Raw genomic sequence first — 25,303 nt, forward strand, 5'->3', positions numbered from 1 at the left:
CTGGGTGAATCCTCTTGCACTTCCTGTAGGGGAGGAGATAATATCCCAGAAGTAATGATGACCCGTGGACTGACCACACTACAGGAGAAATGAATTTATCAGGTAAGCATATATTTTGTTTTTCCAAATTTTCCAAATTTGATACTTTTGCTTCTTCAGAGGCTATTTTGGGAGAGAGGTTCTACATGCAGTGGTGCCTTCCGTTTAAGGTCCCTGTCTTGTCCCTCCCTTCATCCGTGTCCTAAAGCTTTGGTATTGGTATCCCACAAGTAAGGATGAATCTGTGGACTTGATACATCTTACAAGAGAAAACATAATTTATGCTTACCTGATAAATGTATTTCTCTTGTGATGTATCGAGTCCACGGCCCGCCCTGTTTATTAAGACGGCATATATATTTTTATTTTAAAACTTTCAGTCACCACTGCACCCTATAGTTTCTCCTTTTTCTTCCTAGCCTTCGGTAGAATGACTGGGGGGTGGAGCTAAGGGAGGGGCTATATAGACAGCTCTGCTGTGGGTGCTCTCTTTGCCACTTCCTGTAGGGAAGGAGAATATCCCACAAGTAAGGATGAATCCGTGGACTCGATACATCACAAGAGAAATAAATTTATCAGGTAAGCATAAATTTATGTTATATAAAATGAAATAACATATCTGGCAAAACAACAAAACAAACTATCTATAAATACTCATCTTCTGGAATAAAACCAGCAGGAAGCCAAACCAGTGCTAAAGTGTTTGAAGCAATATATCCATTCTGCAGTTTCAGAAAAGATTAAGTTCTTAAAGGCAGCTCCAAAACAGCCATCTACCATCCTATTACCAAAGTCAGTTTCTTACCTAATCGCTAAGTAATCAAAGAAACAGCCGTTCTTTTTGCTATCTTTGCCAAATTCAAGACCATGTTCCCTTTAAAAATTGAAACTATTCCTAAGGTGGATGATGCTATCTCCTTCCTGGCTAGGCAGTCTACCATTCCTTTAGAGGACAGAATGCCATTTAAGGATCCAGTGGACAGAAAGTTTGACAGAAGATTGTTCAAGCTGACAGGGTATATGTTTTTTCCAGCTATCAGTGTAGCATGCATTACTGCAGTTCTGTTGTGCCATTTCTGACCTTATTTCCAAAGAAGCTTCTGAAGAAATTCAGGATTGCTTGAGATTTGTCAAGACTGCAAATCTCCCAGGAGTAACAGCATAGGCTTTTGGTTTCAACCTCCTCGAGGAAGATTTCTCTGTTCTCATATTCCTAAAGATCCTTTTAAAGGTGAAATCTTTCTTGGCATGTGTATTAGACCTAGAAGCTATGGGAGTAATTAACAGAATCAACGGATTAATTCCAACCTTTCATTGTTCCAGAGAAAGAAGGGAAATCAATTTCTCAAAATGTTCATACTTTCAAAATGGGAGACTATTTGCATTAGACTTTTGTGCAGGAGTGTCAATTTATATCTACCATAGACTTGAAAGATGCATATTTGCATATACATATCCACAGGGATCATACCATGTTCCTCTGGTTTGCCTTCCTAAACAGACATTCTCAATTTGTGGCTCTTCCCTTGGATCTGGCACAAAGAATCTTCGCAAAGGTTTTCAGAGCTCTTTTGTTGATATTGATATTTCTGGGGATTGCGGGAACTCCTTACCTAGATGACATTCTGGTTCAGGCTGCATCTCTCCATATGTCAAAAGAACATGAAATACTTTATTTTCTTGGTATTTTATGTTGCATAGTAAACCTAGGTTGGCTGATTAGAGCTCAGGAGTGTGCGCATGTTTCTTTTTAAAGACACGATGAGTCCACAGATTTCATCCTTACTTGTAGGATATTCACCTCCTGGTCAGCAGGAGGAGCCAAAGAGCACCACAGCAGAGCTGCTATATATAGCTCCTCTCCACCCTCCCACTCCAGTCATTCTCTTTGCCTACGTTAGTGATGGGAAGAGGTAAAGTGAGGTGTTAGATTAGATTCTTCAATGAAGAGTTTATTATTTTTAAAGTGGTGCCAGAGAGTGCTACTTTGTTCTAGGGTGTAGCCGTAGTCCATATCAGTCTCTACAGGAGAGCATTTGGTGGCTTTTAACCAATGGGAACTTGTGAGACATAATTCTCACTGCACCTCCCATGTAATTCTTTGCTGCCCTTACCAAAGAAAATCTGAGGGATATTACTCAGACTTTTCGCTTTAATTTACAGGTCCATGTGAGGGAGAGGACCTCGCACACCTGGGAACTGCCTTACTGTCCTGCAGGAGATAATGAGGTAAGTGCTAACTTTATTCTGGGGGTTGAAAGGAGACTCAGAAGCAAGTTGGGCACTTTATTTTTATTATTCCTCATTGGATTTAGCCTTATTATCAGAGGCTTACTGGTAGATTCCCTCAGAGTTTTAGGGAGGCCTTTAGGACAGTTACTCGCAGACACTGGGGCTCTTGTGAGATGCCATTCAATCATATCGAAGCCATCACTAAGGAACTCGGTGTGAGGCAATACATGTGACTGGTATTATCTCCCGTCAGTTTAATAATAGCCGACCGGGAGATCTCATATGGCCACAATTTGTTTATTTGCCGTAATCCTTGAGCAGTATTTCTGAATTAGCTCAGTGTGAGGCAATACATGGGACTTACCTTCTTATTTCCCAGTGGTTTAATAATAGCCGACCGGGAGATCTCTTATGACCATATTACCATATTTTATGTGTTTGGTTTGACCGAGATCAGTGTAAAAAGCTTGTTGATGCACAGTGTGTTTAGCATTATATAGCCACTGCATGATTCCACGTTGGGTTCAGTCTGTTTTTTTTACTCCTGAGAATAAGATGGCAATCGGGAGAGGATTATGTTAATGCCCACGATGGGCGGAGTTGTGTGTGGCGCCAATTTAGTGTGCACCACTTTGTTTATTCTTCCTGGTATCGGAAGATTTAGTGGAGAGTGTTCTCTCATTAAGATGTCAGTATTGCACTGGTCAGTGATAAAAGGGTTTTAGTCAGCAAAATCTAAAAAAAATTTCCGGCAGAAATAAAAAGTTAGTTTTAAATGAATTTCACAGCCCTGTATATTAAAATGAAACAGTGCACACATGAAGTAAAGTTACTTTTAAAGAGACAGTAACATTTCTGTGGGGTTCCTTTTATTTGATGCACTTCAGCTGTTTGTTTAATTCAGCTTTGTACTTAAAATGGAACATGTGCACACATGAAATAAGGTTACTTTTAAAACTTAGAGACAGTAACGTTTTTTATGTGTCAATTTCTATTAAAAGATTACACTTTTTTTTTTTTTTAACTTTCTCCTTTTAAGGCATTTGCTGTTAAGTCTTTTGCCAGTGATCTCTTTATGCCACAAATTTTTCTTAAAATGTTATGGTCCACATTTAGTGCCCTGTGTTGACTCGCACTCCGTTGTGAGCTACAATGCATTATGTTTTTTCCCAAGTGGAGGGAAACATTATTAGTTGGATTCAGTGGTTGCTATTCCGAATAGTTCTTCCCTGTTAGAGGAAGATACTTTGGCATTATATGAGAGAAAATTCTCAGTCTCAGATGACTAATATCTTTATTTTATCCTGAGGTTGTTTTTCTTTCAGTTTCTTTAGCTTTAACACCTCCATTTGGTACTTTAGGAGGTTTTAACTACCCTGGACATCTCCGGCACTACCAGTGTATTCTATCCTAGTGTGTTCAGTAAGTTATAAGGAATGGAAAAGTCGCATTCCCTATATTTAAAGAGGTGTTTCACATAGCAGACTCTGCTAAGGAGACTGGGCAAAACATTCCCTAGGGTGGAAGAAGTAGTTTCCAGTTTAGCTAAGAGAACTACTATGACACTAGAGGATAATGGGATTTTTCAAAGGTCCTATGGATGAAAATTAGACAAGGGATGTACACCAGGGCTTACAAGGACAGCCAGCTGTGTACTTTACTACCGTGACTAGTGCGACGGCATATTGGTTTGACGCGTTGTTTGATACTTTTAAGTCAGACTTTCCTGGATAAAATCCAGGATACGATAAGTTTTCAAATTGGCTAATTCCTTTATTTTAAATTCTTCTCTGCAAATTGTCAGAATGGGAGCATAGGTTTCTCTGTTCCACTTCACAGAGCCTTATGGTTAGTCTTGTTCTACGGATGTATACTATAAGTCTAAGCTTTTAAGGATTCATTACACAGGGAAGACCTTGTTGGAATCTGGCTTGACGGAAATAATATCCAAAAGATTTATATATCCTTCTGTTGAATCAAAGACAGCATGAAGGACATGCCCCTGATCCAGGATCAGATCTTGTAGTTTTCCTCCCAGAGGTAGGTTTCTGCTTTCAAGATTATCTGCAGATTAGACAAAGGCAGAAGCGTTCTTACACTGCGTAAGAGACATCTCAGACCTGGGAATGTTTTTTCCACAAAAGAGAGGGAACCTTCAGAGTTGCCATACAGATACTGTTTTGTTTTTTATACAAATCGGTTTGTGGTTTCCATAAAAGAGGAACTTTCAGTCCATTTTTTAGGTCTCAAGAGTCTAAACAGATTTTCTTGATGTACCGTCCTTCAAGATGGCAACTATTCGTTCCATTCTTCCCTTGATCCAAGAGTGTCAATTTATGACAATTTTAAGGACGCGTACTTTCATGTGCCATTCATAAGTTGGACAAACGTTTTCAGTTTGTGGTTCTTCTTTTCAGTCTTGCCTCTGCCCTCAGAGTTTTCACAAAAGCTCTGGGAGCGCTGTGGGCGGTGCTTCGGTTACGGGGCATTGCAATGGCGTCTTATCTGGACAACATTTCTAGTCCAGGCGCCATCCTTACAGCTAGCAAGATTTCACACGGACTTGGTTATCCTTCCAGTGGTCTTACACGTGGAAGGTAAATTTGGAATGATTTCCTTAGTCCCTTGCACAAGGGTAATTTTTCTTGAGAATCATTATAGATTACATATCTATTGAGATTCTTCTGACAGAATGTCAGGAAATCAGAGATTGATACTTGTTTAGTCATTCAGTCCATTCCTCGGCCTTCAGTGCATGGAGGTAATCGGACTGATGGTGGCGGCAATAGTCGTCATCCTATTTGCTTGATTCCATCTCAGACCTCTGCAGTTAAGCGTGCTCAGGCAAAGATTATACAGTTTTTGTCTCTTCGAATACTAATGGGTTAGGAGACGAGGGTTTCTCTCCAATAGTGGTTGTCTCTGGATTATCTCTTCCGGGGAACCTGCTTTTGCAGACCATCTTTGGTATTTATAACTACAGACCGCCAGCCGTCTAGGGTGGGAAGCAGTCTGGGGCTCCCTCAGGGCCCAGGAGGTTTGGACTCAGTCAGAGTTTGTTCTTCCTTTAAACGTTCTGGAGCTAAGAGCAATCTACAATGTCTTCTGGCCTGACCTTAGTTGACTTTGGTCCAGTTTTTCAGGTTCCAGTCAATTTCAATGATGTCAGTGACTTACATCAATCATCAGAAAGGAACGAGGAGTTCCTTAGCGATGACAGAGGTATCCAAATAAATTCAGTGGGCTTAGGCCTTTTCTTGTTGCCTGTTGGAGATCCACATCACAAGGGGTGGAACAACTGGGCGGATTTTCTGAACAGGTAGACCTTTCTTCCAAGAGTGGGAACTCCATGCGGAAGCGTTCTCCAGATTTTTCTTTTGTTTGCTTTATTTCCTCGGGTCATTGCTTGATTCAAGTAGGAGAGGGCTTCAGTGATCCTCATAGCACCGGCTTCGCCTCGTAGGATTTGGTGTGGACATGTCATCTCTGCCACCAGGGAGACTTCAGTTGAGAAAGGTACTTCTAATTCAAGGGCCTCTCCTTCATCCGATCTTGGTTTATCTGAAACTGACTGCTTGGAGATAGAAAAACATTGCTTGGATAATATTAATTGTTCAAACTCGATTATTGTGACCATGTCTCAGGCTAGTAAGCCTGTCGCTGGACAATTTGTCTTGCGATATGGCGTTAATATCCATAAAAGGGTTCTTGCAAGAGGGTTTGGAGTAATGTTTATCGTCTATTTCCATAAAAGAGTCAAATTTCTATCATTATTTACTTTATTTTATTTTTATAACATCTGGCCGATGTCCCAGATGTACAATCATTTGGTCAGACCTTGGTTGGGATCGGACCTATGTTCAATCTGGTTACTCCTCCATGGAGTCTGGATTTAGTTCTCAGAGTTCTTCTAGAGGCTCTGTTTGAGCTTATGCATTCCTTACATATTAAGTTGTTATCTGGGAATGTCTTATTTCTTGTTGCTCTCTGGCGTAGCTTAGTGGCTACCACTCCTCGTTGAAAGTTTATCTCTTTCCACGGGTATTGTGCATTTAATGGAGAGTCTCAGAGCTCTCGACATTACAGTATCAGTTTCCTTATCTTATTTTCCATGTAGATAAGGTGGTTCTCCGTACTAATTTAAGACTTCTTCCTAAGGTGGTTTTCTGATTGGAACAATACTCAGGAAATTGTTATTCTTTTCTTGTGTCCTAATCTTTCTTTCAGAAGGTAAAGACTTCTGCGCAATTTGGACGTGGTCAGTGCTTTTAAGGTTTTACCTGCAGGCGTCTAAGGACTATCTTCAGTCTTCTTCTTTGTGTTTTTTTCAAGAAATCGCACGGGACAGAAAGCTACGGCTGCTTTCCTTTTCTCTTTGACTGAAGCCTATCATATGTTTTGCATATGGGACTGCTGGACAGCAGCCTCCAGGGAGAGCTACGGCTCATTCCACGAGGGCTGTGGCTTCCTCATGGGCATTCAATATTGCTGCTTCTGTTGAACAGATTTGCAAGACTGCATCTTGGTTCTCTCTTCACACTTTTTCTAAATTTGGCAAATTTGATACCTTGGTTTCGGATGAGGCTGTTTTTGGGGAGAAGGGTTTTTCAGGCAGTGGTGTCTTCCGTTTAGGTTCCCTGTCTTGTCCCTCCCTTATCATCCGTGTACTCTAGCTTTGGTATTGTATCCCACAATTAAGGATGAAATCCGTGGACTCGTGTCTTTAAAAAGAAAATTTCTCCTGTTAAGTGTAGTCAGTCCACGGGTCATCCATTACTTATGGGATATTAACTCCTCCCTAACAGGAAGTGCAAGAGGATCACCCAAGCAGAGCTGCTATATAGCTCCTCCCCTCTACGTCACACCCAGTCATTCTCTTGCACCTAACTAATAGATAGGTTGTGTGAGAGGAGTGTGGTTATTAAATTTAGTTTTTTATTACTTCAATCAAAAGTTTGTTGTTTTAAACAGCACTGGAGTGTGTTGTTTCTTCTCAGGCAGTATTAGAAGAAGAATCTACCTGAGTTTGTGTATGATCTTAGCGGACGTAACTAAGATCCATTTGCTGTTCTCGGCCATTCTGAGGAGCGAGGTAACTTCAGAACAGGGGACAGCGGGCAGGGTTCACCTGCAGAGAGGTATGTTGCAGTATATTATTTTCTAAGGAATGGAATTGACTGAGAAAATACTGCTAATACCGATATAATGTAAGTACAGCCTTAAATGCAGTAGTAGTAACTGGTATCAGGCTGTTATGTATGTATGTTGGCACCAAAGTATTTCTGGGGAATGGCACTTCACTAAGAAAATACTGTATACATATAACTCTAGCCTCTCTGCAGTGATAGCGACTAGCAACAGGCTTTTATTCTTATTCATATATTTAAAACGTTTACTGACAGGTTAATCGTTTTTTTGTTTTTTTGTTTTTTTTTCTCTGAAGCTGACTGCATGGAGATTGAACGCTTGATTTTATCAAAGCGTGGGTTTTCGGAGTCAGTAATTGATACCTTAATACAGGCTAGGAAACCTGTTACCAGGAAAATTTACCATAAGATATGGTGTAAATATTTACACTGGTGCGAATCCAAGAGTTACTCATGGAGTAAGGTTAGGATTCCTAGGATATTGTCCTTTCTACAAGAAGGTTTAGAAAATGGTTTATCTGCAAGTTCTTTAAAGGGACAGATCTCAGCTCTGTCCATCCTTTTACACAAACGTCTGTCAGAAGTTCCAGACGTTCAGGCCTTTTGTCAGGCTTTGGCCAGGATTAAGCCTGTGTTTAAGACTGTTGCTCCACCGTGGAGCTTAAACTTAGTTCTTAACGTTTTACAGGGTGTTCCATTTGAACCCCTTCATTCCATTGATATCAAGCTATTATCTTGGAAAGTTCTGTTTTTAATGGCTATTTCCTCGGCTCGTAGAGTCTCTGAGTTATCGGCCTTACATTGTGATTCTCCTTATCTGATTTTTCATTCAGACAAGGTAGTTCTGCGTACTAAACCTGGGTTCTTACCTAAGGTAGTCACTAACAAGAATATCAATCAAGAGATTGTTGTTCCATCATTGTGCCCTAACCCTTCTTCAAAGAAGGAACGACTTCTGCACAATCTAGACGTAGTCCGTGCCCTGAAATTTTATTTACAGGCAACTAAAGATTTTCGCCAAACTTCTTCCCTGTTTGTCGTTTATTCTGGACAGAGGAGAGGTCAAAAAGCATCTGCTACCTCTCTCTCTTTTTGGCTTCGTAGCATAATACGTTTAGCCTATGAGACTGCTGGACAGCAGCCTCCTGAAAGAATTACAGCTCATTCTACGAGAGCTGTGGCTTCCACGTGGGCCTTTAAGAATGAGGCCTCTGTTGAACAGATTTGCAAGGCTGCAACTTGGTCTTCTCTTCATACTTTTTCCAAATTTTACAAATTTGACACTTTTGCTTCTTCTGAGGCTGTTTTTGGGAGAAAGGTTCTTCAGGCAGTGGTTCCTTCCGTGTAAAGATCCTGCCTGTCCCTCCCGTCATCCGTGTACTTTAGCTTTGGTATTGGTATCCCATAAGTAATGGATGACCCGTGGACTGACTACACTTAACAGGAGAAAACATAATTTATGCTTACCTGATAAATTCCTTTCTCCTGTAGTGTAGTCAGTCCACGGCCCGCCCTGTTTTTTATGGCAGGTCTAAATTTTAAATTATACTCCAGTCACCACTGCACCCTATAGTTTCTCCTTTCTCGTTTGGTTTTCGGTCGAATGACTGGGTGTGACGTAGAGGGGAGGAGCTATATAGCAGCTCTGCTTGGGTGATCCTCTTGCACTTCCTGTTAGGGAGGAGTTAATATCCCATAAGTAATGGATGACCCGTGGACTGACTACACTACAGGAGAAAGGAATTTCAGGTAAGCATAAATTATGTTTTATGCTTACCTGATAAATTTGTTTCTTTTTAGACACGATGAGTCCACGGCCCGCCCTGTTCTCTGAGACAGGTTTTTGATTTTTGTAAACTTCAGACACCTCTGCACCTTGGCTTTTCCTTTCTCTTCCTAACTTCGGTCGTATGACTGGAGTGGGAGGGAGGGGAGGAGCTATATATAGCAGCTCTGCTGTGGTGCTCTTTGCCTCCTCCTGCTGACCAGGAGGTGAATATCCCACAAGTAAGGATTAAATCCGTGGACTCATCGTGTCTAAAAAGAAACAAATTTATCAGGTAAGCATAAATTTTCTTTTTTATCATTATTTAGCAGCAGTGTATGTAACTATGTATGACATTGCTATAAAAAAAATGTTAAACTCTGCTGCCAGATGGCTAAAGGCACGTGCATGCTCCTAAGATCACCCATGGTTACTCTTTAACAAAGGATATCAAGAGAACTAAGCAAAACTGATCATAGAATTAAATGGTAAAGCTGTTTAAAACAGTGTTTCTCAACCTCAGTCCTCAAGTACCCATAACAGGCCAGATTTTCATATCTTAACTAGAGCACAGAGGAAATAATCAGCTTATTGTTTCTTCTGTGATCTAGTCAATATATCATGAAAATCTGGCCTGCTAGGCAGACTTGAGGACTGGAGTTGAGAAACACTGGTTCAAAATATCATGCTTTATCTAATCATTTAAGTTTAATTTTGACTTTACTGTCCCTTTAATATATTTCGTGGCAGCTTAATTTCTTATTCCAAAAATAAGATTTGAATAATTTAAAGGTTTTACCATGTATTTTCTCTCTCTATAAACAAACGTAATAATTAGTACTAAGTGGGATATACAGCCCTTTCTACCTATTTAGAGATATTTAGTTAAAGGCTATAGCTGTTCTGCTGTTGAATATATTTTTTGTTGGACAGGTTTTGGCCGGAAATATCTCGGCAGCGCTAGTGCAATGCACTTATTGATATCTTTTGTGCGTCCACTAATGTTGCCGTTCACATAGGTCATTGTGATTGAAGTATTGAATAATCAGAGCGACCGCCATGTTCGGCAGTTAACAAAGCTCTCTAAGCTTTATCATTTTAGATACCCCTTTGAGGATGATTTGAGTGACTCTCCAAGAAGATTTCTTAAAAATCTTAGCCCTAATTCTGCAGGAAATGACACCAAAACCAAAGATATCTTATGTTTAAGTTGTTAATGCATCTTAGTCTCCTCTTACAGGCCTGTTGTGACTAATTCAAAGAATGTGGCTTACACAGCCTTAGACACCATTGTTGTTATCTTGTTTTTTGTTTCTTTTTTTTTCTAGATATTTTATGTTTAAAAGGTAATTTTTTTGTTGTCCTTTCAAAACCAGAGTTTTTTTATTTTTTATTCATACTCCTTATTACAAAAACGGATGGACCATTTTAACTAGTTCTAGACTTGAAACATCTAAAGAAGTGTTCTAATTTCTTAATGTAAACATTAAACTGTCATTCTTGACCTGGAAGCAGGGTCAGTTCATGCCTTTTATGGATGCCTATTGAAATAATTGTCAATCGCTCCAGCAAAGATTGGATATTGGAGAATATCAGTGACCCATTATTTAGGCATCCTATTTTAGGATCCAGTATGCAATGTTTTTTCTTAAAAGGGAAGAGTCCACAGCTGCATTCATTATTTTTGGGTATTCAGAACCTGGCCACCAAGAGACGGTGAAGACACCCCAGCCAAAGGCTTAAATACCTCCCCCACTTCCCTCATTCCCCAGTCATTCTTTGCCTTTTGTCCCAGGAGGTTGGCAGAGAAGTGTCTTTAGTTCGAGAGAGTCTCTTATGGAGGGTAGTACTCTTCACAATGGTACTGGAGTTTTAAGTAATCTTGTCAGCCTCTCAGTGAGAGCATGGATGAAAGTTAATCCCATCCCAACTCATATTAACAGCTGCTTGGTAATCAGTGTTGACGAGTTTGGCTGCCTACCTTCCTTCACTCAAGTCCATGTCAGAAGCGAGGCTGCTATCGGTCACACTTGAAGGGCCGTGTTCCTGTTCCAGGGCGTTGATTCCGGTAAGATTGTTTCATTTTATTTCAATATGATATGTATTGTTAAAGAAACAAGGTAGGGTCCCAGTGGGACTCCTTTTATCTTAAATGAGGAATCATGGGTTAATATCTCCTGAGGGGGATTATTGAACAGGGGGGACTTTAATCATGTTTGTTATGTGGTTCTATCTGCAATGTGTAGCTATACTTAGGCTCATGGCCTTTTACGGAACATAACGGCCTTCTTTTAATGAAGTAATCTCTCAAGATTGCGCTCTTTTTGTGACTGGCACAGTGCACCTCATGATGGTTGCGGTTACGTTGGTTTTTCACTTCCGTATGCTGACTGTGGGCGACCGAGAAAGTCTAGCTCGTGGGTTGTCTGGTTCACAGGAGGTGGTGAGTGCCCCAGCCATTGGGGGTGTCAAAGTGTGCCAGTTAGTCTTGTCTTTTTGTAATCCCAAGATTATGGAGGATTCTGATATACGCAACACGGATGCCTCTGATACGGATGATGTGTCTTGTGATGAATATGAAATGGCCCGGGTAATCAATGCCCATCAGTTATGTTCCTGTTGCCGTTCTAGAGTACTCTCTTCTCCTGAATCTGGGAGCTTAGTGTGCATTAAGCCATCCGCCTCCAAGGTTTCCATGACCCATGAGGTGTGTGCCTAAGACACTTTCCCGGCTACGCACGCAGGTGTCCCTATGGCCTTCACTCCTCCGGAGAGTGGCTTGTTTACGCCGGAGGTTATGGCACGGTTCCGCATGGCGCTTTTTATGTCGCTGTCTCATTTATGTCTCCCAAGTGATGTATTTCTACGATACTGTCCATGCTCAGTTAACCTAGGCCCATCGAGCATGGGATTGCCCGATTCAGGGGCCCCAATCTCAGAGCCGAGGTCTCCAGTAGATCCAGTGAGGGATGATTTTGCCTTCCGTTATAGGCTGGCTCGCATTCGGGTTCTTTTATGACATGTTTTGGCAAAGTTAGCGGATCCTAGTCCTATTGGGCAGAGGGATCCGAGGCCTTAGAAACTGGATGACAAAATGGATATGACGTTAGGGGATGAAGCCAATCTCCTTCTCGTCTTCATTTTATGTTTTTCTGTTTCAGTTCTGAGCTTGGGTGCATGGGGCCTCTAATCGACTGGTCCTGTTGTTCTCGTTCACCCGATGGGTGCTGCCTTCATTTTATTTGTGATCTGTATGGATGTGTTTAATTAGTTTTTTTCCTTAAGCTCAGATCTGTAAGATTTTCGTTTTTATGAATGTTCTTCTCTGGAGCCAATACTTGCGACTAGTGGTCGCGTGGGCACTCCCTTGGGAGTTGCGCACTTGTTGAATATTAGAATATTGTTTTCTAGTTCATTTATCGATCCTTCGGGTCAAATTTTTCTTGGACCTTGAACAATTTAAGTGTCCTTATACCAGGCTAGTACTGGTCGGGCGCTTTTTCAGTTGTTACTAGCGTTCATGTCACCTTCGTGGTGCTGAGAATGCTTCTCGGCCTATTCTATGGACTCCGGGCTCGGATCCTACCGAAGTTTGAGGCCTGTGGTTTATATGCAACTTCTCCGGACGGAGGGTTTGTGCGTGCCAATCTAAGGTTGGTCGGTTCGGGCTACTTGCCTGGGCTATGAATCTGCTTCTGGCAGATGACTTCAAGGTACTTCAGGTCCCCGGAGATTCAGAACCGTTATTTCCCTTCTTTGGAAGTTGGGAGATGTGCGTGACCTATTTGTTCTGGTGTGCCGTGTGATTGTTTGGGTTTCACTTGAGGTTCTTACGGACGCTGACTCTTTTTAGCCTATTGCACTCTTTCTTGCGGTGGCGGAGTATCAGCCTTCCCCTCTCTTGGGGGGATAGTCTGGTCGGGTGCACGGGCATGTTCGTCTTCCTCTGTTCCGAGTTATATTACTCTAAGAGGTGGTGTGCAGGGGTTTCCTGCCTTCTGTGGGAGCTACGGCTCTAGTGTTTGCCTGCTCAAGGTAGTTTTCCTTGAATAAGAGTTCCTTCAAGCTCTCTGACTGTTGTCTATTCCATTCTAATACCCTCGGTCGGATTATGGTCTTCGGGGTGTATTGGGTCCTCGATGTTACGCTAGCCTTGGGGCATGTCAGTAGAAGTGTTGGAGTTGGGTGCGGATGGCCGCCCTTCGAGGATCAGGTAGTTGTCCATTTTTCCTTGATACTCCGTTTGGGGTTTTGTGGGCGGTGCCTTAAGTTATTTCTCTGAGGTGGCCCTGGGTTATCGTTTGCCTTCGGGTATTGATGTTACCCTGCCTGTGTGTATGTATCACGTTTTACCGCTTGCCTATGAGATTTGTTGCGATCCATTTGCACTGGGTGCTGATTATAAGTCTGTTCAGGAGGCCTTTGTGACTCTTGGATTTGAGGCTATTTCTGGATCGCCAAGTCTATGGACTTTAGAGGTGCGCTCATCCTTGGAGATAGCAGTTTAGGGTTCACTCAGAAATTAGATATTTTAATCGACCATTGTCGAGGACCCTGGCCTTGGTCCTTGTCTCTCCATGGATGAGTGTGGATGGTTCAGTTCGCACTTGATGTTTGTGGTTCCACAAGCCCCTTTTGTAGGGGCTGGGGCTCTGTGAGAGACGCCTATCTGTCTGTGGCATAGGATTTAGGTCTTTCTGACGGGTCCCTATCAGTCTTCTGGTGCATTTACAATGTTCCTGTAGACTCCAGGTGTTTTCAACTGGGTTGGCAATGTGGCCGAGGGTTCTCTCCTCTATGGTAGGGGGTTTGTCAGTTGTTTTCATTCCATTCTCTTCCAGAATTGGATTTCTGATTTCTCCGGTTTTTGAGTTACCTTAGTGTTCGTGGAGTCCTGGGGGTCCTTGGTCCTGCCTGGCAGGGTTTTTTTTTTTCCCTTCCTGCGTTTCAGGTTCCTAGAAAGGGAGCTGTGATGTTGTCTGGTTCCTGCAGCAGGAGGCTGAGGGTTTGCTCCAGTGGGGGCTTCTACTACATGTATCCGATATATAGATGCTGAGGTGGGGTCTTCTTCCCTTGGGAAGTGGGCCTTTTTTTTCCCACTACGGCGTATAGGGGGTCTCGTACCCGAGCACAATGTTTATCCTGACTCACGGTGGCATGCCGTTTGTAGCATCTGTCTAACAGGGGACTTTATTTCTTGTTGATCCTTTCTTTCTTTTCCTGTAGTCTGGGACTGTTGTCTTCGGTCTTTTGACTAGCCTTTGGGCTGGGACCATTATCCTGGAGGGAAGGTTGGGGATCAGTTACTCTATGCAGTGTTGACCGTTTTCTGCTGTTGGTCCTCTCCTTTGAGGGAGGACTTTGGATGTCTTTCTCCTTTCTACTGGTGCCGGGAGGGGGCGCTCCTTTGAGTCGCTATTCGGTGGGCTGTAAACCCTTGGAGGTTTGCAGTTGGAACCACCTACAGCGATTTGCTCAGTGATGGTGTATCCAGTTACAGCTAATTGCTTTTGTCCGGATGCTAACAAGCTTTGAAGCGCCTTTAGGAGGTTTGAGTTAGCAATAGGGTCCTGTTCAGGCGGTTTGAGTTTCTCTTGGAGAGGTCTGTTCTAGCTGCTGGGATATTTATCCTGTTTCTTCTGCTTCCGCCTATCTAGCCTCCAGATCTAGATATGTTATGAGGCATAGGGGGACTCATGAATTTCCTGGAGTACCTTAGGGTATGGTATGGGATTAGGGACATGAGGGGTTCCTCGGGTCCTTTTGGGACATGTTCCCTGTGTATGGATCCTTCTTTTTGGTCCTTGTGTTCTAGGGAGTTTGTTCCCCTGGGTGTTGCCTTTGTAAGACAACCATGGGTAGTTCTCTAGGGGTTGAGTGTGAAAAGTTACTTTGGATTTTCCTGGTCTCTGGTTCCATTTTGGGTTCAGATGTGGTCTTTATCTTTGGCCGGGTACCTTCTTGGGAGTCGTGTCCCGTGGGGCGGACGCCTCAGAGGTTGTTTGGGCCTGATGGACTCTAGGTCTGAGTGGTCTCTAGTTTGGCTTTGCTGTGGTGTAACTGATGTGCAGTTACCTGGGCTCGGGTTTTTTTTATCCTGTGTCATTTGTATTTAAATTATTTTGGTTGTTGAGTAATTCAGGCTGTGGTGCCTTTCGAAGGGGCCACCTTTTGTTTAAACCCATTATTTGCATTCAGTGTCCCCTAGCTTGGATATTGTTTTCCCCAAAAAAATGAATGCAGCTGTTGACTCTTCCCTTTTAAGAAGAAAAACATAAATTATGCTTACCTGGTAATTTCATTTTCTTCTGAAGGGAAGAGCCCATAGCTCCCGCCCGTGTTTTTATCTCTGAGGTGGCTGTAATGTTTTGTTCTTCTGGCACCTTTTTTAACCCTGATATTTCTCCTACTGTTCCTTGTTCCCTTGGCAGAACTACTGGGGGATAAGGGAAGTGGGGGGGAGGTATTTAAGCCTTTGGCTGGGGTGTCTTTGTCTCCTCCTGATGGCCAGGTTCTGAATTCCCAAAAGTAATGAATGCAGCTGTGGACTCATCCCTTCAGAAGAAAATGAAATTAACAGGTAAGCATAATCTGTGTTTTATATTTTTTTTCTGGTCCCTAAATTGGGTATAAAAGGTTCCAGAGTCTCTTTAGGTTGTTTGGTTCACTCTCTGGTTGTATTTGCTTATGAGCTGAGTAATCTCCTTTTACTTTTCTTTAATTATCCAAATAGTAGTTCTTGGCTCTATGTGACTGAATATTGACAGGAAAGGGGAGGAGTTCTGAAGGCGTTTGAAAGAATTTCCAACTACTCAAAGACCAAACAAGGCAGTTTAGTTGTTGTATATTTTTACTATTGAGTGTGAACAAACTGATTTATATATAAATGTTTTTTTTATTTATTTATTATATATATATATTTATATATATATTTATTAAACCTATATTTTTTGCAGGTGATGTTGCGGTAAAAGTTTTGAAAGTGACCGATCCAACACCAGAACAGTTTCAGGCTTTTAGAAATGAAGTTGCTGTACTAAGGTTGGTATATATGTCGAAGAAGTGTTTTGGTGTTTATATGTCATCTAATAACCTATATAATTAATCATTACAATAATAAAAACAACATATTGGTAAGTGTTTTAGTAACATGCTCAGTATCTGCTGCTTTGAAATGTTTTTGGAAAGCTCCAAAATCACCTTAAACTTTGGCACTTTTAAACTGTCTTTCAAAAGCAGCATAATTTAATAACTCCTGAATCTGCTCTGTTTGTACAGCAATATGTGCAGTCTATGCCATACATTACATTTTTCTGGCAATATCTGTGTGTTTAAAAACACATAAACTAACAGCACGTTTCAGTAAAGTTCTTTTATGTAGCTTTAAGATCCTGGTGTGTTGAAACTATTTATGTATATTTTGTGACCCATGAATTAGCGTGTCTAGTGAAGTATTTACATAGTAAAAATAAAGAGAAAACCTTTGCAAACAAATTAATGTCTGTATTTACATTGTAACAGAATGATGTGTGTGTGTGTGTATATGTATGTGTGTGTGTGTATGTATGTATATATATATATATATATATATATATATATATATATATATATATATTTATATATATATTTATGTGTATATATATATATATTTCATGTAATTGGCAAGAGTCCATGAGCTAGTGACGTATGGGATATACAATCCTACCAGGAGGGGCAAAGTTTCCCAAACCTCAAAATGCCTATAAATACACCCCCTCACCACACCCACAATTCAGTTTTACAAACTTTGCCTCCTATGGAGGTGGTGAAGTAAGATTGTGCTAAGATTTCTACGTTGATATGCGCTTCTCAGCATTTTGAAGCCCGGTTCCTCTCAGAGTACAGTGAATGTCAGAGGAATGTGAAGGGAGTATCACCTATTGAATGCAATGGTTTTCCTCACGGGAGACCTATTTCATAGGTTCTCTGTTATCGGTCGTAGAGATTCATCTCCTTCCTCCCTTTTCAGATAGACGATATACTCTCATATACCATTACCTCTACTGATAACTGTTTCAGTACTGGTTTTGGCACTTTATGCATTTATATAAAGTTCTAAATATATGTATTGTTCTTATATTTGCCATGAGTCAGGTTCATGTATTTCCTTTTACAGACTGTCAGTTTCATATTTGGGGAAAAACTTATTTAGGTAATTTTTTTCTTACCTGGGGTCTTTTTTTCAAATTGACTTTTTTTTTTTTTTCTTCAAAATTTGCGGGCAAAATTAGGTCCGCGGGTGCGCGAAATGCCAAAGTTTATTGCGTCATTTTTGGTGCAGGAACTTTTTTTTTACGCAAATTCATTTCCTTGCACAATGTTGCGTCGTTAGTGACGCGAGTGTGTCATTTCTGGATGTTGGTAGCGCCAAAAAATTTTCACTTACGTTGTGCATCATACTTGACGCCAAATAATTTCATTATTTAAATCCCCATTCCTATATGCCTCTTGCCTTTTTCTATGTCAAAGGGCTATCTATGCTGTTTGCATTTTTTTTCCCATTCCTGAAACTGCCATATAAGGAAATTGATAATTGTGCTTTATATGTTGTTTTTTCTCTTACATTTTGCAAGATGTCTCTATCTGATCCTGCCTGATATCAGTTCTACCAAAGCTAAGTTTGTTGTAAACTTGTGGATATTATATCTCCGGCTGTGGTTTGTAATAGTTGTCATGATAAACTTTTACATGCAGATAATGTGTCCATCAGTAATAATACATTGCCTGTTGCTGTTCCTTCAACATCTAATGTACAAGATATACCTGTGAATTTAAAAGAATTTATTGCTGATTCTATTCAGAAGGCTTTGTCTGCTATCCCGCCTTCTAATAAACGTAAATGGTTTTTTAAAACTTCTCAGAAGGTTGATGAAATTTCAAATGACCAACAACATACTGAATTATCCTCCTCTGATGAGGGTCTATCTGATTCAGAAGATCCTTCCTCAGATATTGACACTGACAAATCTACTTATTTATTTAAAATGGAGTATATTCGTTCTTTGTTAAAAAAAAGTGTTGATTACATTGGATATTGAGGAGACTAGTCTTCTTGATATTAAAACTAGTTAACGTTTAAATTCTGTTTTTAAACATCCTGTGGTTACTCCAGAGGTTTTTCCAGTTCCTGATGCTATTTCTGATATGATTTCTAAAAAATGGAATAGGCCTGGTGGTACTTTTATTCCTTCAAGGTTTAAAAAATTGTATCCATTTCCAGCAATTACAATAGAGTTTTGGGAAAAGATCCCCAAAGTTGATGGGGCTATCTCAACTCTTGCTAAACGTACCACTATTCCTATGGAAGATAGTACTTCTTTTAAAGATCCTTTAGATAGGAAACTTGAATCTTATCTAAGGAAAGCCTATTTATATCCAGGTCATCTTCTCAGGCCTGCAATTTCTTTGGCTGATGTTGCAGCTGCATCAACTTTTTGATTGGAAAATTTAGCGCAGCAAGAATTGGATTCTGATTTGTCTAGCATTGTTCGCTTACTGCAACATGCTAATCATTTTATTTGTGATGCTATTTTTTATATCATCAAAATTGATGTTAGATCTAGGTCTTTAGCTTTTTTAGCTAGAAGAGCTTTGTGGCTTAAATCTTGGAATGCTGACATGACTTCTAAGTCCAGATTGCTATCTCTTTCTTTCCAAGGTAATAATTTATTTGGTTCTCAGTTGGATTCGATTATTTCAACTGTCACTGGGGGAAGGGAGTTTTTTTGCCTCAGGATTAAAGACCTAAGGGTAAATCTAAAGCTTCTAACCATTTTCGTTCCTTTCGCCAAAATAAGGAACAAAAGCCTAATCCTTCCCCCAAGTAATCTGTTTCCAATTGGAAACCTTCCTCAAATTGGAATAAATCTAAGCCATTTAAGGAACCAAAGCCAGCCCCTAAGTCCGCATGAAGGTGCGGCCCTCATTCCAGCTCAGCTGGTAGGGGGCAGATTAAGATTTTTCAAGGATGTTTGGATAAATTCTGTCCAAAATCGATGGATTCAGAGTATTGTCTCTCAGGGGTACCAAATAGGATTCAGAGTAAGACCACCTGTGAGAAGATTTTTTTTTCTCTCACGCATACCAGCAAATCCAGTAAAAGCTCAGGCTTCCCTGAAGTGTGTTTCAGACCTGGAGTTTTCAGGGGTAATCATGCCAGTTCCGTTTCAAGAACAGGGTCTGGGGTTTTATTCAAATCTATTCATTGTCCCAAAGAAGGAAAATTCATTCAGACCAGTTCTGGATCTGAAAATTTTGAATCGTTATGTAAGAGTACCAACTTTCAAAATGGTGACTATAAGGACTATTCTGCCTTTTGTTCAGCAAGGACATTATATGTCCACAATAGACTTGCAGTATGCATACCTTCATATTCCGATTCATCCAGATCATTATCAGTTTCTGAGATTCTCTTTTCTAGACAAGCATTACCAATTTTTTGCTCTTCCTTTTGACCTAGCGACAGCTCCAAGAATCTTTTCAAAGGTTCTTGGTGCCCTACTCTCTGTAACCAGAGAGCGGGGTATTGCAGTGTTTCCTTATTTGGATGATATCTTGGTACTAGCTCAGTCTTTACGTTCTGCAGAATCTCACCCGAATCAACTAGTGTTGTTTCTTCGAAAACATGGTTGGAGGATCAATTTACCAAAGGGTTTCTTGATTCCTCGGACAAGGGTCACCTTTTTAGGCTTCCAGATAGATTCATGTCCATGACTCTGTCTCTAACAGACAAGAGACGTTTAAAATTGGTTGCAGCTTGTCGGAACCTTCAGTCTCAGTCATTCCCTTCAGTAGCTATGTGAATGGAAGTTTTAGGTCTCATGACTGCAGCATCGGACGCGATCCCCTTTGCTCGTTTTCACATGAGACCTCTCCAGCTTTGTATGCTGAACCAATGGTTACAGGGATTATACAAAGATATCACAATTAATATCCTTAAATCCCAATGTTCGACTCTCTCTGACTTGGTGGTTAGATCACCATCGTTTAGTTCAAGGGGCTTCTTTTGTTCGGCCAACCTGGACTGTGATCACAACAGATGCGAGTCTTTCAGGTTGGGGAGCTGTTTGGGGATCTCTGACAGCACAAGGGGTTTGTAAATCTCAAGAGGCGAGATTACTAATCAATATTTGGGAACTCCGTGCAATTTTCAGGGCTCTTCATGTTTTGCCTCTGTTGAAGTGAGAACCGTTCTTTTGTTTTCAGACAATATCACAACTCTGGCATATGTCAATCATCAGGGTTTGACTCGCAGTCCCCAAGCTATGAAAGAAGTATCTTGGATACTTGCTTGGGTGGAATCCAGCTCCTGTCTAATTTCTGCGGTTCATATCCCAGGTATAGACAATTGAGAGTCTGATTATCTCAGCCGTCAGACTTTACTTCCGGGGGAGTGGTACCTCCATCCAGATGTGTTTTCTCAAATTGTTCAGATGTGGGGTCTTCCAAAAATAGATCTGATGGCCTCTCATCTAAACAAGAAACTTCCCAGGTATCTTTCCAGGTCTCGGGATCCTCAGGCGGAAGCAGTGGATGCGTTGACACTTCCTTGGTGTTATCAACCTGCTTATATTTTCCCGCCTCTAGTTCTTCCAAGAGTGATCTCCAAAATCATCATGGAACAATCGTTTGTGTTGCTGGTGGCTCTAGCATGGCCTCGCAGGTTTTAATATGCAGATCTTGTTCGGATGTCCAGTTGCCAACCTTGACCACTTCCATTAAGGCCGGACCTGCTGTCTCAAGGTCCGTTTTCCATCAGGATCTCAAATCATTAAATTTGAAGGTATGGAAATTGAACGCTTAGTGCTTAGTCATAGAGGTTTCTCTGACTCAGTGATTAATACTATGTTACAAGCTTGTAAATCTGTTTCTAGAAAGATTTATTATCGAGTTTGGAAAATGTATATCTCATGGCGTTCTTCTCATAAATTATCTTGGCATTCTTTCAGAATTCCTAGAATGTTACAGTTCCTTCAGGATGGTTTAGATAAGGGTTTGTCTGCAAGTTCCTTGAAGGGACAAATCTCTGCTCTTTCTGTTTTATTTCACAGAAAGCTTGCTAAACTTCCTGATATTCACTGTTTTCTACAGGCTTTGGTTCGTATCAAGCCTGTCATTAAATCAATCTCTCCTCCTTGGAGTCTTAATTTGGTTTTGAAGGCTTTACAGGCTCCTCCTTTTGAGCCTATGAATTCTTTGGACATTAAATTACTTTCTTGGAAAGTGTTGTTCCTTTTGGCCATCTCTTCTGCTAGAAGAGTTTCTGAATTATCTGCTCTTTCTTGTGAATCTCCTTTTCTGATTTTTCATCAGGATAAAGCGGTTTTGCGGACTTCATTTAAATTTCTACCTAAGGTTGTGAATTCTAATAACATTAATAGAGAAATTGTTGTCCCTTCCTTGTGTCCTAATCCTAAGAATTCTTTGGAAAGATCCTTACATTCTTTGGATGTGGTGAGAGCTTTGAAATATTATATTAAAGCTACTAAAGATTTCAGGAAGACTTCTAGTCTATTTGTTATATTTTCTGGTTCTAGGAAAGGTCAGAAGGCTTCTGCTGTATCCTTGGCTTCGTGGTTAAAGCTTTTGATTCTTCAAGCTTATTTGGAGTCGGGTCAAGCCCCGGCTCAGAGAATTACAGCTCATTCTACTAGATCAGTCTCCACTTCATGGGCTTTTAAGAATGAAGCTTCAGTTGATCAGATTTGCAAAGCAGCAACTTGGTCTTCTTTGCATACATTTACTAAATTCTACCGTTTTGATGTATTTGCTTCTTCAGAAGCAGTTTTTGGTAGAAAAGTTCTTCAGGCAGCTGTTTCAGTTTGATTCTTCTGCTGATGTTTTAAGTTTTTATTTTCATTATGAGAATAAACTTATATTTTGGGTTGTGGATTCATTTTTCATCGAAAAATGGCTGTTTTTATATTTATCCCTCTCTCTCTAGTTACTCTTGCGTGGAGTTCCACATCTTGGGTATTGCTATCCCATACGTCACTAGCTCATGGACTCTTGCCAATTACATGAAAGAAAACATAATTTATGTAAGAACTTACCTGATAAATTAATTTCTTTCATATTGGCAAGAGTCCATGAGGCCCACCCTTTTTTTATGGTGGTCAAGTTTTTTGGTATAAAGCACAAGTATTTCCAAATTCCTTTGTTGATGCTTTTTACTCCTTTCTTTATCACCCCACTACTTGGCTATTCGTTAAACTGAATTGTGGGTGTGGTGAGGGGTGTATTTATAGGTATTTTGAGGTTTGGGAAACTTTGCCCCTCCTGGTAGGATTGTATATCCCATACGTCCATACTAGCTCATGGACTCTTTCCAATATGAAAGAAATGAATTTATCAGGTAAGTTCTTACATAAATTATGTTATATATATGTGTGTGTGTATGTTGGCTTATTTAATTTTAGTTTTTATTTCTGACATAAACTGTTAAGTCTTGCTTGTATATTTCTACAGTGCTCTTATATTTTTCTTTTTTTAAACAGAAAAACAAGGCATGTTAATATTCTGCTGTTCATGGGATACATGACAAAAGATAATTTAGCAATTGTCACGCAGTGGTGTGAGGGCAGCAGCCTTTACAAACATCTTCATGTTCTAGAGACGAAGTTCCAGATGTTTCAGCTTATTGACATTGCCAGACAAACCGCTCAAGGCATGGAGTAAGTATAGTGTTTGAAAAAAAAGATTTATTTAAGACATTTGTGCCAATTAAAGGGTGATTTACAAACTCACAATGTCTTTTAGAAGCTGCACTGACACTCAAGATTTGTTTTTTTAGTAAAAAATCCTATTTCACTGCTTACTTCAGGGATTTGCCCTTTAAATAGATACTTGGATTTCAAAGTATTGTTTCCTGTTTTGCTGTACAAGAGACCTTGCATTTAAATTTGAAATGCAGCAACTCTGAGGCACCAATGTATTAACATTCCTTTTGTTTCCAGGACCTGTTCATTGTTTAACAATGGACCCAGAATTGTAATACAAATGGTTATGAGGGGAGCACAGATTTTAGACTTTATGGGCTCAATTTATCAAGCCGTTCTCCTCCCTATAACTGTAGGTTCTCACAAGAAGTGGTGAAAGAGTGGTAGCTTGTTGAACACAATGGGTAAAACCAGTGACAAGAGGCCTATATGTGCAGCTACCCCAATGAGAATCTAGCTCCCATTGGTGCCCCCTGAGCCTACCTAGGTATGCTTTACAGCAAAGGATACCAAGAGGATAAATAAGATAATAGAAGTAAATTGGAAAGTTGTTTAAAATTGTAATTTGGGTTCCATGTCCCTTTTAAAAACATCAATTTCTTGTCCATATATTGTTGTAGTCGCATTATGCATCTATATCATTCCTAGATGTGGTTAAATTTGTGTTATCTGCTAGTATTAATCCAATATCAACACTTTAACTGTTAAGCTTGTAAAATAAGCTGTGCAACTACTGCTGCTTTTTGGGTTACTGCTCAGGACCAGAAGTGCTCTGCGGCTTCTGAGCAGTACATTAACTGCTTTACCCCTTTGCAGAGGTTAAACTAATAGTATTGCAGGGTCACTAGTGTTAAAATTGCATTCTCTTAAAGGGACATTGTACACTAGATTTTCTCCAACATAGGTGTGTCCGGTCCACGGAGTCATCCTTACTTGTGGGATATTCTCTTCCCCAACAGGAAATGGCAAAGAGCCCAGCAAAGCTGGTCACATGATCCCTCCTAGGCTCCGCCTACCCCAGTCATTCTCTTTGCCGTTGCACAGGCAACATCTCCACGGAGATGTTTAAGAGTTTTTTGGTGTTTAAATGTAGTTTTTATTCTTCAATCAAGAGTTTGTTATTTTAAAATAGTGCTGGCATGTACTATTTACTCTGAAACAGAAAAGAGATGAAGATTTCTGTTTGTAAGAGGAAGATGATTTTAGCAACCGTTACTAAAATCGATGGCTGTTTCCACACAGGACTGTTGAGATGAATTAACTTCAGTTGGGGGAAACAGTGGGCAGACTTTGCTGCTTGAGGTATGACACATTTCTAACAAGGTAATGCTGGAAGCTGTCATTTTCCCTATGGGAACCGGTAAGCCATTTTCTTAGTTTAGTATAAGAATAAAGGGCTTCACAAGGGCTTTAAAGACTGGTAGACATTTTTCTGGGCTAAAACGATTACTTTACAAGTATATTTAGTGGATTATAACTATAAATAGTTCTTTTAATCTTGGGGATGTATTAAAAAAACGGCAGGCACTGTATTGGACACCTTTTTCACTGGGGGCCTTTTCTAGTCATAGACAGAGCCTCATTTTCGCGCCACTAATGCGCAGTTGTTTTTGGAAAGCAAGGCATGCAGATGCATGTGTGAGGAGCTAAGAATCACTGAAAAAGCTTATTGAAGGCGTCATTTGGTATCGTATTCCCCTCTGGGCTTGGTTGGGTCTCAGCAAAGCAGATACCAGGGACTGTATAGGGGTTAAATGTAAAAACGGCTCCGGTTCCGTTATTTTAAGAGTTAAAGCTTTCAAATTTGGTGTGCAATACTTTTAAGGCTTTAAGACACTGTGGTGAAATTTTGGTGAATTTTGAACAATTCCTTCATACTTTTTCACATATTCAGTAATAAAGTGTGTTCAGTTTAAAATTTAAAGTGACAGTAACGGTTTTATTTTAAAACGGTTTTTGTGCTTTATTATCAAGTTTATGCCTGTTAACATGTCTGAACCATCAGATAGACGATGTTCTGTATGTTTGAAAGCCAAGGTTCCTCCCCATTTAAATATATGTGATGAATGTGACAGTGTCCAAAACAAAGTAGGGACAATGATGCCACTGATAATGATGTTGCCCAAGATGATTCTTCAAGCGAGGGGAGTAAGCATGGTACTGCATCATCCCCTTCTGTGTCTACACCAGTCTTGCCCACACAAGAGGTCCCTAGTACATCTAGTGCGCCAATCCTTCTTACTATGCAACAATTAACGGGTGTAATGGATAATTCTATTAAAAACATTTTGTCCAAAATGCCCACTTATCAGAGAGAGCGCGATTGCTCTGTTTTAGATACTGAAGAGCATGAGGACGCTGAT

At 40.5% G+C, this 25,303-nt stretch overlaps 1 protein-coding gene across 5 annotated transcripts in view; it reads left to right on the top strand.

Annotated features, from left to right (window-relative positions):
- The window catches only part of LOC128666479 (RAF proto-oncogene serine/threonine-protein kinase), a 530,187-nt gene that overhangs the window by 394,554 nt on the left and 110,330 nt on the right, over positions 1-25,303 (top strand). For all 5 annotated transcript variants that reach the window (XM_053721101.1, XM_053721099.1, XM_053721102.1 and 2 more), the window contains 2 exons: positions 16,140-16,224; positions 22,719-22,895. In XM_053721101.1, coding sequence (XP_053577076.1) covers positions 16,140-16,224; positions 22,719-22,895 — 262 coding nt within the window. The remainder of the gene's footprint in view (positions 1-16,139; positions 16,225-22,718; positions 22,896-25,303) is intronic.

Source organism: Bombina bombina, chromosome 7 (assembly GCF_027579735.1).
Source record: "Bombina bombina isolate aBomBom1 chromosome 7, aBomBom1.pri, whole genome shotgun sequence".
NCBI lineage: Eukaryota > Metazoa > Chordata > Amphibia > Anura > Bombinatoridae > Bombina > Bombina bombina.